The sequence below is a fragment of the Exophiala mesophila genome (genome assembly GCF_000836275.1).
Source record: "Exophiala mesophila strain CBS 40295 unplaced genomic scaffold supercont1.3, whole genome shotgun sequence".
Classification (NCBI taxonomy): Eukaryota; Fungi; Ascomycota; class Eurotiomycetes; order Chaetothyriales; family Herpotrichiellaceae; genus Exophiala; species Exophiala mesophila.
In genome coordinates this window covers 1,015,480-1,028,506 of record NW_015622506.1, presented here as the reverse complement: position 1 = coordinate 1,028,506, position 13,027 = coordinate 1,015,480, and the positions used below count along the sequence as shown (strand labels likewise).

At 50.5% G+C, this 13,027-nt stretch overlaps 5 protein-coding genes across 7 annotated transcripts; 1 reads left to right on the top strand and 4 right to left on the bottom strand.

Annotated features, from left to right (window-relative positions):
• Positions 1-4,364: 4,364 nt before the first annotated feature.
• Positions 4,365-5,852, top strand: PV10_04022 (ribokinase; the record flags this gene model as incomplete). The annotated part of the gene is made up of 1 exon (XM_016368539.1): positions 4,365-5,852. One exon carries the CDS (start codon positions 4,365-4,367, stop codon positions 5,400-5,402), a length of 1,038 nt encoding a protein of 345 aa, XP_016224327.1. The 3' UTR covers positions 5,403-5,852.
• Positions 5,523-7,129, bottom strand: PV10_04021 (uncharacterized protein). Its single transcript, XM_016368538.1, has 2 exons — positions 6,178-7,129; positions 5,523-6,026 (listed from the first exon to the last, which is right to left on the bottom strand). Exons 1-2 carry the CDS (start codon positions 6,585-6,587, stop codon positions 5,585-5,587), a joined length of 852 nt encoding a protein of 283 aa, XP_016224326.1. The 5' UTR covers positions 6,588-7,129; the 3' UTR covers positions 5,523-5,584.
• Positions 7,130-7,135: 6 nt separating this feature from the next.
• PV10_04020 (uncharacterized protein) lies at positions 7,136-8,165 on the bottom strand. The gene is made up of 2 exons (XM_016368537.1): positions 7,478-8,165; positions 7,136-7,416 (listed from the first exon to the last, which is right to left on the bottom strand). Exons 1-2 carry the CDS (start codon positions 7,892-7,894, stop codon positions 7,267-7,269), a joined length of 567 nt encoding a protein of 188 aa, XP_016224325.1. The 5' UTR covers positions 7,895-8,165; the 3' UTR covers positions 7,136-7,266.
• Positions 8,166-8,684: 519 nt separating this feature from the next.
• On the bottom strand, positions 8,685-10,537 carry PV10_04019 (uncharacterized protein). Its single transcript, XM_016368536.1, has one exon. It carries the CDS (start codon positions 10,455-10,457, stop codon positions 8,730-8,732), a length of 1,728 nt encoding a protein of 575 aa, XP_016224324.1. The 5' UTR covers positions 10,458-10,537; the 3' UTR covers positions 8,685-8,729.
• Positions 10,538-10,685: 148 nt separating this feature from the next.
• Positions 10,686-12,594, bottom strand: PV10_04018 (thiamine thiazole synthase). Of its 3 annotated transcripts, XM_016368535.1 has the most exons (5): positions 12,374-12,594; positions 12,251-12,281; positions 11,301-11,938; positions 11,210-11,250; positions 10,686-11,157 (listed from the first exon to the last, which is right to left on the bottom strand). In XM_016368535.1, the coding sequence occupies exons 3-5, from the start codon at positions 11,925-11,927 to the stop codon at positions 10,833-10,835; spliced, it is 993 nt and encodes a 330-aa protein (XP_016224323.1). In that variant the 5' UTR covers positions 11,928-11,938; positions 12,251-12,281; positions 12,374-12,594; the 3' UTR covers positions 10,686-10,832. The 3 variants fall into 3 exon arrangements, with proteins under 3 accessions (XP_016224323.1, XP_016224322.1, XP_016224321.1); XM_016368534.1 differs by having other exon boundaries at positions 11,301-12,281; XM_016368533.1 differs by having other exon boundaries at positions 11,301-12,594.
• Between the last annotated feature and the right edge of the window lie 433 nt (positions 12,595-13,027).

Here is a 13,027-nt window from a genome sequence, read left to right as displayed (position 1 = left end):
CCTGGAGATGGATTTCACTGACGCCCAGATGGAAGGTGCGATGGAATTCATCCAGTACACCTTCTTAGAGACTGTTGCTTCAACCACAAAACAACATTAATATTCATTCTCGATGCATTGCCCGGTGTCATGAACCCTTCCACCCTCTTCCCAACACCAGCCTCGCCGTCGGTGGCTTCCAGGCAGTTCGCCGATACTGGCAACCAAGCTCTGAGCTCGTGCCATCCAAGAGCGGAGAATTTCGAATTTCTCGATCGAGACAATTATCATTCCAACCTCCTTGACAAGATGGAAGGAAGTCCAGCAATCCCCATCGTTCTTGCGTTTCTGGTCCCGCTTAACTTGCCGTGAACAAATCTCATCAACGCTGCCAATTGTCGTTCCTCTCCAGCCATGAATTTTCTGCCAACCTCAAATCTCTTCTGTCACACCGATTTAAGGAACTGATCTGAGCGATTGGGATCCTAAATTGGCTTCCCTTCCACCTGCATATATTCATCTTCGCCGATGTTCGTCATCGTAAGTGGTTATTCGGCCTGCCTAATTCACAACTGCCTACACCTTTATGTCGAGCCACCTGGCCGTACTTGGCCTTACAAAATATACGCAGGGGTTTGTAGCTACAACTAACCCTGAGTGGTCCGAAGAACACCAAAACCTATTCCCAAGCACTCTCAGTCTCTAGACCAGCCTCTCCACGCCAACGTAGGCACTGGTGACACTCCAAGATGTGGTGGAAGAACTTGAGGAACCTGCGTCGATTAAGCTCCTCGGAATAAGTTTCGGGCGTGTGTACGGACCAAGAGCTGGCTTGAGAGAACAATCAGGTGGCCTATGCAGCCACGACCCATCTCCAACCTCATCTTGAATGACATTGTCTTTCTGCTCCATTGTCCATCGCACTGGTACCACCCCAGCCATGCGACTTGCACAACGACACGTCAGCGGCCTGCCTTTGACGCCCAGGCTGGGAAATTTTCCCGCCTCTTTTCTCTACAGTCGGACTTTTTGTTGCCGTCAACCACGTGGATTACAGCTGCTAAGTGCCGTGGCCGAGTGTTGCAACCCTTCTCAGGACATCAAGTGCCAGAAGACTTAACAGCTGTCCGTGTCCTGCACCCACTTGGGGAAGGAAAACTCGTTGCCTTGGCCTTTGCTTTTTTCGTGCAACCACAGGATCGATCTAGCCTCGATTGTGGACGCTTTGCTTCAGTGCGGCTTCGCCTTCTCTCTGGCCGCAGACGGTACGATGTCAATCTTTCCCTTGGTTTCTCCATTCTGGCATGCTTCTCGTTGAGCACCGTTGACCACCTTCTCATGATACAAGCTCCCATCCAACAAACGGCGTACGTCCTCCTTCCTCAACACCCCATCCTCAGGCCATATCAGTACCCAAGCAAATCCCCATTCGAACATGGCTGATACCTGACCAAAGAAATCAAACCCCATCCTACTTCTCCTCAGCGCATGCCATAGTTCCCACTTAGTCAACCCTCCTTTCCCGTCCCGGTCAAACTTTTCAAAAAAGTCCTCCAACGGTTGTGGTCGAAAGCGACCCTCACTGTCAAATGTACCTGTCCCACTACCATGTTTATTCATGTATGCTCTTTTGACATAGAGGCGGAAGAAGGGGTCCGGAAGGATGCCGGGAACCGTGTTGTAAGACTGCACGGAATGCAGGAACGCCGTGAAAAAGAGCGAGGTGAAGATGTTCCAGTCGAAACTGCGACAGACCCGGTATGTGTCACTTGGCCAGATGACGCCGTCATTATCCGGATCAAAAAAGGTACAGTGCTGCTCTAGGACCTAGACAAGGTGGAAGATCAGTGCTCCATCACCAACTCCTACATTGCTTCCCGTGCTCACCGTTTGCTGCTGATGCTTCTTTGCCCACCCTTCCTTAATCGTCCCAAACGGCGCTTCTGACGTAGGCGCATACGTAGTATATACGAGACCAGTATTGACGAGACGGCTGTCTGCGGGTGGTACATGTGCTGGGTACTGTTCAGTGACAGGGGCTTCAGGGATGGAAACACAATGTCGCTCCCGGGCTCTTGGGGGATCTGCGGGACAATCAATGTAGGGCGACATAATTCACATCAATCTTATCATCACCGCGTTTCTCTGGAGACGATTCACAGTAGGTACTGACGGCATAGAAGAAAGAAGGGAGGAAAGGGTGGCCACAGGTGCCTACCTTTGTAGAAACAGGTAGTCAGGCTTCCAACATCTCATCAATGCGACCGAAAGCGAGACTGTGAGCTCGAATTTCAGGGCCCAGGGCCCTCGATTTTTAGCAGTGGGTTCCTATGCATGAACAAGCCTTGTCGAGCCATATACTGACATCATGGATTTTGTTTCGGACTTCAGAACCTGGCCGCGTGGTTATTCGGTTTCTGGCACGTGTCAATGAGCAGGTCCTAGTAGGGAACATTGACAATGTTTCAAATTCATCACTCAAGCAAATATTGTGCATAGACAGTTCATGAGTATATCTTTCAACCACTTTTCGTGGTGGAGGGTTGACTCTGTCTCTTTTTCTCCGGTAGAATAATAAACAACCCGTGGGATGATTCAACCGACCCCGCCATTTCTCCGACCTCGGTCTACCATTGCATATAGGATTGACACAATAAAAACAAATTCCATTTCAGTTTAATATATCTATAACAGAAACAGCAGTAAGGAACGGTAATTTCATTTTGATTATACCTGTAAACCGTAATATTCATATGGTAAAAAACTACTCCTCTGCATTTGGACGGAACCTATCATGGCATCAATCGCTTCTTCATCTCGAGGCGTGTCTGCCGCGCAAAGACTTCGAGAACTGCTCCAAGATACAAGCCGCATCATTGTTGCTCCTGGAGTCCATGATGGAATTTCAGCTCGCATTGCGCTGTCTCTTGGCTTTGAAGCGTTGTATATGGTGAGATAAAATCTGACCAGTGGGTACAATGGTCAAATCACACTCTGCTAACCAGCATTTGTCAAAGACTGGTGCGGGAACATCTATGTCAAAGCTAGGTTGGGCGGACCTGGGATTGGCGAATCAACACGATATGACTGAACAGGCGGAGATGCTAGCTAACCTCAACCCATCAATACCTCTGATTGCCGATGCGGACACGGGCTATGGAGGACCTGTGTCGATTGCACGAACAGTGTCCAAGTACGCACGATCAGGTGTCGCAGCGCTGCATATCGAGGATCAGGTGCAAGAAAAGCGATGTGGACACCTACGCGGCAAGGAGATTGTGTCTCGCGAGGTGTTCTATAGTCGAATCCGCAGCGCAGTGAATGCTCGAAAGGAGCTGGGATTGGATATTTTGATCATCGCTCGAACAGACACGAGGCAAAGCTATGGGTTTGATGAAGCCGTGGAACGACTGCGAGGTGCTGCAGAAATTGGGGCCGACATTGTCTTTCCTGAAGCCATGACTTCGATCAAAGAGTTGCAGGACATGGTTCGTCTCATGAAACCAACGCCTTGTCTGTTGAACATGGTTTCCAAAGGTGTCACACCCGAGGTCTCGGTGTCAGAAGCTCATGAACTAGGCTATCGAATAATGATTTACCCAGTTGTTGGATTTGGCGGGGCTATCAAGGGAATTACCGAGTCTTTGACTGAGTTGCGCAAAACTGGACGAGAACCCCAGGACCTGATCAGCGTAGAGGAGGCATTTAAGCTTTGTGGTCTGGATGATTGCGTTGAGCTGGACCAAAGGGCCGGAGGGCAGGCCTTTGCCGCCTTGAAACCCAACCAATGCTGATAGACATTACAACCCTGGAGTCCAAAACGCATCTTAGTGCACTTCATTCGAGCACCCAACTATTGCTCAATTGATGTTCTATCGCCTGCTTTTCTCCATAGACAATGGTCTACAGACCACCTGTAGACAGCCTACTACTGTAGTACTGTATTCTGACCATGCAAGGCAAGGCACGTGACGTGAGCTTGGCTGCTGGTGAGTAAACTCTGCTTGACCACTTACGCATTTCATGGACATTTACCGACAGGATGACAACGATTCCTAGTGCGTTCAGTATTGTCTTGACGTTGTCGGTTCGGATATTGGTAAGAAAAGGGGATGAATGATGGTTGGATGTCTCGAACGCCCTTCGTCGCTTTATCCGCATTGGGCAGTCCGATCGGCGGGGAACTTTATTGATCCGAGGGGAATGACATGCAACAAACAAAAAATCATACCATGTCAATATGTGTGTTTGAATCTTACTCACAGTCTAATTCAATATCTTAGAATTTGCATCTTCTTTTTAAAAGCAGGTGTATCTATCCTCTCGCCCACTTGATCCCCTGGTGTCCGTATTTGTGCACCAAGCTCTCACTTGACTCTGCAAACATGTCTACCAAACCATCCATCCGAGTCATTGGCTCATTGAACATCGACTTTGTGACTCTGACACCCAGGGTCCCCGGACCAGGCGAGACACTGTCTGCGACGTCCATGACAGTACATGCAGGAGGGAAAGGAGCCAACCAAGCGGTAGCATGTGGTAAAGCGGCATTCACGGCGCCTGGCCAACAAGACGTGTCGGTGTCAATGATTGGCGCCGTGGGTAAAGGCGACCCTTACTATGAATCGCTTCTGCGACCCACGCTAGAGAAGAGTGGAGTCAGCACCAGCCATGTCCAGGAAATCGAAGGCGTGCAAACCGGTACCGCCACCATCATTGTCGACGAGGGCTCGAATGGCGAGAACCGAATCTTGTTTGTGCCTGGAGCGAATCATCAAGTCACTGATGTGGGAAAGGTGGTTGAGGCCGCCACGAAGGACGGCGTGCCTGACGTGATTGTCATGCAAGGAGAGATTCCGAGGTCGACAGTTCTGGGGTTGCTTGAAACTTTTAACTCTAGCGACCACAAGACCGCCGTCATCTTCAACCCAGCACCAGTTTTTACAGAGGGCATCCCTCTTGCTTCGCTAAAAGACTTGGCCGTCTTGGTGGTCAACGAGACCGAATGTATCCTCGTCTTCGAAGCCGTACCGGAACTCAAGGGCACGGTGGCAGATTTGCCACGACCAGAGGACATCACACAGCAGCATCTGGACGTCATGACCGCAATTCTGCACGAGCGAGCAAACATTTCTATTGTCGTGGTCACCCTTGGTGCCCGCGGCGTCTACTACTCGGCCAACGCCGGCTCCCAACGAGCACTAGTGCCAGCGGCCAAGGTGCAGAAAGTGGTCGACACCACCGGGGCCGGTGACACCTTTGTCGGCTATCTCTCCACAGCTCTGGCTCGACATATGGCTACCCCGACCCCAGCTTTGGACCAGTTCGATCTGAAAGCCGCCGTCAACACTGCCACCCAAGCTGCTGCTAAATGCGTCCAGACCAGTGGAGCTATGGAGAGCATTCCATTTGGCTACGAATAGACTTGACATACGTTTCTGGGAACCTTGGCATCCACAACCACCCAGCGAGAAATAATGGCCCACTGCAAGCCAAAAGCCTCAAATCGACAAGTAAGAGAGACCGCCAAGTAAACCGACCAGTACAGAACGATATATTTTCATTTCTGCTATTCTGTGCAGTACGTGGATTTTGGAGAGAGAATCTACAATTTACTTGGTTTCCAGACTGGCTTCCTCTTCTCTCTGAAAGCAGCAAGACCCTCTCTGGTGTTTTCACCCGTCATGAGACCTTCCCTGAAGCGAGAGTCAACCAACTCATAACCACGCTCGACACTAGCGGTTTCCCATGCCTCTCTCAAACCGGCGCGGGTGACGATGATGGCATCGGGAGAGATGTTGGCGACCTTTGTGGCCAGAGCCACGGCTTCGTCGATCAAACTCGCTTGCGACTTGGAGATGCTGTTGATCAGGTTGTACTTGAGCGCCTCGGCTGCCGTCAATGTGCGGCCCGTCATGCTTATTTCCGACGCTAGTGGGATTCCAACATTGCGAACCAGACGCGGCAAACCGCCAGCGCCAGCGTAGATGCCTCGCAAGGCCTCTGGTAGTCCGAATGTTGCGTTGGATGATGCTACGACCATGTCACTGGTGGGGAAGAGAATCAAATGGTTAGCAAGAGAAGGAGAAGAAAAAGACAGTAGTAGCTGGGGTAGTAGATAGAGAGAGTGAAAACCAAGGACAGAATCAAAGAGCCATCAAGGTCCTTTGCCGTTTCAATGAAATGAATATAACTTACCAGTTAAGAACAATTTCAAATCCACCACCGAGAGCAAAGCCATTGACAGCAGCAATGACTGGTTTTTTACCAACACGACGACTGACGCCAGCAAACCCAGTTGGTGGATGCATAGCGAGGTAAGGCTTTTCCTCAGCCTCTTTGGGGTCACGGGTACCGATTTCGATGAGATCCTGACCGGCGCAAAAGGCCTTGGGACCCGCGCCCGTGATGACCGCCACACGCAACGTGGGTTCTCGGTCAAACCATGTGAATACTCGGTGGAGATACCAGTGCACTGCAGACGGGATCGAGTTCATCTGCTTGACCCGATTGATTGTCACCAATAGGATATGGGGTGCCGGGATCGATAGTATGACCGAGGGGTCGTCGGTGGTGGGTGCTGGGATGGTGGTTGCGAGGTTGGCCATTTTGATGTTGATGTTGATGTTGATATAGGTGGATCTTGTGCTGTAGTTACGAAAGGGTGATGAGGATGAGAAATACGGTGATTGCAATGATGATAGATCTTATTCTCGATCGTTTTGGGTGGTTTCTTAAATTCGCTTGATTAGGCCTCGGTTATACTGGTTGGTGGTAAGCCTCAACGTAAGCTTGCCTGAAACCTTTGGGTTCAATCAATGCAATTTGTGGTCGATAGGTTTGCTTCGATATGAGCTGATATAGACAATTGAATCAGATCTACGTTGAAGCCATAAGAAATCCTTCAGCAATGTGGTCATGATCAATCGTCAATATACAAATGGCTACCCCGTGGTGGAAATCCGACCTGGAGAAGCCGAGGTTGGCAGATTACCCCGACATTGCCGGGTCAGGCTCCTCGCCAGTAGTCCGCGGGATGGAGTTTAGCTCGAGGTACCCATTCGTTACATATGGCGGCCCTTGGTAATACTGTAAGGAGTTTAGCATCCTAATACATTTCGGAGGTCGTGTCAAACAAGTCATGCATTCGGTAATGAGGTCGGATATATACTCCCCCATGAGTCATAAAGTTATGATGAATGGCTACCCAGTATATGACGCATCGAGTATACTCTAGACCCAGCCCGTGTCCAAGACATGACAAGACAGGGACCAGTTCAGCGTGGATTACAGTTCCAACAGATTTACAAAGACGCCCCAAGCAAGACCAGCCAGACTTCCAACCAGCATTCGTTGCTCCACGGGCACCACCAAAAGGTTGGTCAGAGTGACAAAGGGCCAAAAGGCATATCCCGCCTTGAGCATCGTCCAGAAGTCCTGCCAGAGTGCCACTGTTAGCCGATAGTCCGTCTTGGTTGAAACAAGGTGTTTGATATACCCTTTGTAAAGCGTTGATAGTGTTAGCCAAACCTGCACCTCTCAAGAGACTGATGCCGACGAGAAACATGACATTGTTGACAACGGCACCGAATGTCTGATCGAGAATGAACTTTATAACAGTATTGGTAACAGAAAGACTCTGCGTCTCCTCTGTTGGAGGTCGTTCATCCTTGTCCTTGTCCGTTGTTGCAGGGCGCTTGGGAGGATAGCCTGGAAAATTGTTTTCCAATGCAATCTGCCATTTGTAGTTTGGCGGGGTTTGAATGATGGCCAAAAGTACCATATGAAGAAAGGCAGTATAATCGAATGAGTATGGGACTGTCGACTGATATGCAGTCAGGCCTTGTGCGATGATGTTGGACAATGCAGCAAGAACTGCTCCCTGAAGAGTGACAGTTACTAGGCGGGAGGACATTTCTAAGTTATTGGAGGATTCCCAAGACGGTTCAAACCCTGACCAGTGACCAAGACCGAGTATTTGACCGTGGCTTGAGTCGACCTGAATAGACAAGATTCAGAAGAAAGAGAAAATCGGGCCGTTGGAAGGTGAATCAGACAAGTTGGATGAATAGACGTCATAAATTGTCTTTGTGTCAGGAACGATCAGAGAGGGACAGAATCTTATAAAGAAAGAGCCAGTGACCAATTCAGGTCCAGCATTGTGTAGAGACTTTATCAACTCTCAAGAAACAAACCACATCGAACACGTGTCAAGAACAAGACCGATTGGTAATCTTCATCACCGTAGAGCAAGTGGGATGGACGACTTTCGATACCGTGACGCCTAAAGCTAGAAACATGACCATTTGGCTAGCGAGTCTGATGCTTTGGTGATACACTCTGTTGCCCCTGTACGGGGCGGCCTTTGGTCTCTTGTTCCGTTTCTGGTTTCTATAGGCGTCATAATCACACGTGATATGGCCTATCCCTCCTTGCATGTCTTATTTGACTTAGGCGAGCCAGGTTATAGACACGCTATACAACCAGTCACAATCAATGCGAATAAATCAAAGGTGACACCTATAAGCAAGTATGGCTACGGCTGTAATAGGCGGCAAGTGTTAGGGCTGGGGGTGCTCGGGCATGCAAATAACGACATTGACCACCCGTGCGCGCCCGGAATTCTACCCCGTAAGTCACCAGCCAACGCCACTGGCGGACAGTACGGCATGAATATAGATGTCTAGCAAAAGTGTAGGTACATATGTACGTTCGTCTTGACTCCCTTATATGCATCACAGACAACCTACCTAGCCTTCTCTAGATACAACATGTGATAACGTGTCATCCCCTGCCGAAACTTGTCTCCCTTGAGCCCTGTTGGATCGGCCTTCATCTTTCTCAGGCCCTGGTGCAGTCCACCCCGTGCCAGCTTGCAGAACCAATACACATACAGTCAAAATACCGCCAGCCAGGTACACGAGGCGAAGTGCCCGTTCATAACCTAGCAGCGCCACCTCTTTGTCGACCCCGTCTAGTTTCTGTACAAGTCCAGGTCGTCCCAGCAGTTGCCGAATCAGCTGCGAATTCCCAGTTATGCCTCGATCTTTGAATTCCTGTGTGAGAGCATGCTGAAGCGTGCGAAGAAACAAGCCTCCTCCAACCGACGCCCCAAATGACCCCGAAAGACTTCGAAACATGGCGTTTAATGGAATAACAATCACGTGCGTCGATGGCCTGGTCAAGTGCAGGACATGGGCAAGTGAATAATTGAGCAATGCGCCGGCGATAAACCCATTGACAAAGATGATGCCCAAGTAGAGATAGATGTTTGAAGTCGGTGTTGAGATCCACGATACGGTAAACATGGAAAGCACAAATAGCCCAAAACAAACCAAAACCGCCTGGTAGAAGGAACCCGTGCGACGAATGTGAAGCCAACCGATGAGGAGCCCACCGAGTCCAAATCCCAGATTTGTAGGAATTAGTGTCAACCCGGCACTTTCCTGTGGCCAGTGTCTCAGAGTCAAAACATAGGTGGGCGTGTAGAAAAGCAGAGACCAGCGAGCCGTCATCACTCCAAGCGTAGCGAAGCTCGTCAGCATATTGCCTCGAGACGAAAGGACAGCGGTGGGAATGATTGGGTTGACGGCCCAGTGGCGTTCCACCAGGATGAAGAGTGTGAGGGATGCCAATGACAGAATCACCGGGGTGACCTGGATTTTTGGCGCCGAGAGACTGTACAGGAGTAGCACGACCGACGTGATGAGGGTGACGACGCCAAAGTAGTCGATCTGGGCCAGCTTGTCTCTCAACGACTCCTCATCATCTGACTCTGTCTCCGAGCTGCGGCCGGTGACTTTGCTCTGAGGGATAGCAAAAAAGGCACCCACCCCGGCAGCCAACGCGACAGGGGCCTGAGCCCAGAAGACCGTTCGCCAACCGATACGTGGCTCCAGAGCACCGGCGATGATGGCACCACATGACACGCCAGTCGTGTACCCGGTGTTGATGATGCCGAAATACAAGCCCCGTCTGCGTTGGCTGACCAGCTCCGTGACCAGGATGAACGCCACAGGGGTGATGGCAGCACTACCAATGCCGCTGACGACTCGACCAGCAAGAAATCCTGTCAAGGACTGCGCTTGCGAAGTGAGCCAAAGACCCGAAGCCTGGATCATGACCGAGACAAGGAGATATATTCGGGGCGTGAAGATAGTAGACAGCCGGCCCGAGATGGGTGTGATGCTCGTGATGGCAATCAGGTAGGTTGATGTGAACCAGCTCACTTCGGTCGAGGCATCCAGGTCAATGGCAATCGGTGACTGGATCGTCGTTATCGCCGACACGTTTCCAGTCGTGACAAATATCAGTAGCCAGATGGAAAGACATATCACGATCCCTCGTACGCGCGATACTGTGCTCTTTGGATGATGCTCAGAAGTCACCACCGTACTGTTGCCATCTTCTGCCACCCCACCATCAAGCAATGCCGTTCGTTCCGTTTGTTCCACATCATGTCTGCTGGTGACCGCCATCGATTCTCTGATCGCTGAGTCTTGTCAGATTCACAATTATTGTTGATGATGAGTGGATAGCGACCGACATCCAATGTCACCCAGTACTCAAAACCTAAGGTTGAAAGCGAGAATGTCGATGACAAAGCACCATAAATTATACTCCAACCGTGGCATGACGCAAAGTCCACCAATCGGAACCAAAAGTTCCCGGTCACAATATACGGAGTACTCCGTACAAGAAATCGATCTCAGAGCTTATCAACACGTCCGTGATATATATATCTGTGTCTAAGGAATGACTACTGAGTTGAACCTAGACCTCAGCCCTAATCTGGTACTGGGCGATATGTGCCTCTCTACCTTGCTGCCGGCGAGCATTAACAGGAGCTCCGTTTACTCGGCAGCTTCGGCCTTTCTGGTATCATAAACCTTCAGAGCCTCCTCGGCAGCCTTGACGCCAGACAAGACCATGGCACCAAAGGTAGGTCCCATACGGTTGGCACCGTCGTACTCGCTCAATTCCATACCGCCAATGATGATGCCAGGCGAAACTTCGCGGGTACCCTTGACAATGGCATCTTCGGCACTGTTCATGTCGAGGGCACGCATGCCACCGAGTTTCTCAATGGCATTCATGCTCACGAGACGTTTTGCACAGAAAGCACCAAATGGACCATCGTGTCCGGTGGTACTGATGACGAGTGGTGCGTTAATTGTGCTGTTCAAGTCAGTACATGTCTAAGGTAGGGATCTGACTGTCCACTGCTTACTTGGGGTCCATGCAAGAGTGGTTGTCGTGGTGAAGTGTGACCTGATAGCGTGTCAATAGTGGCATCGTCGTAAAGAGTCAAAGAAACCCACCAGAGTCCAGTTAGTCACAACGCCAACAACACGGACCGAGCCATCGGTAGTTGGTCGCGTAATCAAGTCTTCGACACAGGTTGCGTTGAACAACTTGACATTGGGCAGAGCAAGGACCTTGCTCATGAGGGTGCTCATGAACAAAGCGGCGTGCTTGACCACGACATAGTTGCCTTCGTCCTCGAATGGGACACCGATGTCATTCAAGAACTCCTCGGCGGGCTTGCGAAGGACCATGGCAGAGAAGAGCTGTCCTCCGAGCCAGCATCCACCACCGGGCGAGACGGATGCCTCAATGATGGCGATTTTGAGGTCAGGTCGAGCTTTGCCCAGGGTGTAGGCAGCAGACAGACCGCAGGAGCCGGCACCGACGATGACGACATCAGACTCTGCGTACTTGTCGAGGTCGGCAAAGTAGCGTCGAGTCATGGCACGGGAGACTTGGGACTCCCGGATTGGGGCGAACTTGAAAGAGTCCCATTTTCCGCCAAAGTCGTCCAAGAGCTTGGTGTAGCTATCTTCACCTTTGAGGACTACTGTTTGGGTCTCAGGTGCACCCTTAAGGTCTTTGGTGGTTGGGGTATAGCCAGAGGCATACTCATCGAAGGTGGCAATTGGGGGAGACATGTTTCAAGGTCCTGCAAGGTGTTAGGGGGGTGTGACTGGTGTTAAGAGGAAAGAAGGAGAGGGCATGATCCTTTCGCTGGTATTATCCAGAGTCAAGTTCAACCGTATAATCTCAGAACGCGCTCTCACATCCAAGCTATCGTCTCCAACCCAGGTGAGGGTTGGGTGGACGACAGGTCATTGGCAGATTGCAGCGAACACCGGTTCATGCTCAGACATCCTCATGTCTGATATGATTTTTAAAAGTACCTTGACCTTGAAGGCTCGTGACCAAGCGAGTGGATGACATGTAGTCCTCCATCTTGTGCATGGGTGGGCTTTACTTGAGGCTTTCGATCGATAGGGACGAAGGGTCTATACACAAATTAGCTGATCCGAGCTAGAGGAGAAAGCTACAACAATGAAGTGGTGTTGGGGTGGTGGAGGAAAGCTTGTGTTATACTAACTCGAATGGAGACTGCGAGGAGTCGAAATATGTGTCTGGGATTGTCTTGAGAGTAAAGAAGTTTGCTTGAGCAGAACAAAGACAAGGTCAGAGATAGTGGGAGGACGATGGGAGGACAAGGGGAGATTTTATAACTGATAGGAATTGGCAGCTGCGGTTTGCAACGGCAAATGGAGTTCGAGGAAGGAGGGGCATGGGGATGAAGGTGAGGGGCACTCCCGGAGTGTTCCTTCCCTCCAATGTTATCGTCGATAGAGTAAGTGCGTGGGGTTGCACGGCGGAGTCAGCGAGAGTGGACAGCTGTTGAGCACCAATAATGAGCTTTGACGAGCTCGATGATTTTCTTGATTCGGCCAAGAACAAGACGTGATTGAAGAGGCCAACAGATTCCCACCAGTGCCACCACTCCTTGGAGGAAGGGCGGTGGAATGAAGCGCCAAGGGAAGAGAGAGCCTTCTTCCAGGCCTCCTTCAGAGCCCTTTCCCCGACATTACATGTGGCCACGGAGTTATCAGGAAAGAATTGAAATCAATATTGTTCCACAAAGACATCAAGAGGATCTCCATGTGGCATATAGTCGTACAATCCGACTGCAACAGGCTAAACTTCGGTCGACTCAGCCAGATTCAAAGCTGGAACGTCAAATCCCTGGGGT

Bases quoted from the DNA above. Each gene is read 5' to 3' on its own strand.
- PV10_04021 (XM_016368538.1), bottom strand. From the start codon at position 6,587: ATGGCCAACCTCGCAACCACCATCCCAGCACCCACCACCGACGACCCC. The intron at 6,027-6,177 runs GTAAGTTATATT...CTTCCCCACCAG, and splicing joins TTTGAAATTGTTCTTAACTG to TGACATGGTCGTAGCATCAT.
- PV10_04020 (XM_016368537.1), bottom strand. From the start codon at position 7,894: ATGTCCTCCCGCCTAGTAACTGTCACTCTTCAGGGAGCAGTTCTTGCT. The intron at 7,417-7,477 runs GTATATCAAACA...GCACTCTGGCAG, and splicing joins CTATCAACGCTTTACAAAGG to GACTTCTGGACGATGCTCAA.
- PV10_04019 (XM_016368536.1), bottom strand. From the start codon at position 10,457: ATGGCGGTCACCAGCAGACATGATGTGGAACAAACGGAACGAACGGCA.
- PV10_04018 (XM_016368533.1), bottom strand. From the start codon at position 11,927: ATGTCTCCCCCAATTGCCACCTTCGATGAGTATGCCTCTGGCTATACC. The intron at 11,251-11,300 runs GTGGGTTTCTTT...ACACGCTATCAG, and splicing joins TTGTGACTAACTGGACTCTG to GTCACACTTCACCACGACAA. The intron at 11,158-11,209 runs GTAAGCAGTGGA...TGACTTGAACAG, and splicing joins CACTCTTGCATGGACCCCAA to CACAATTAACGCACCACTCG.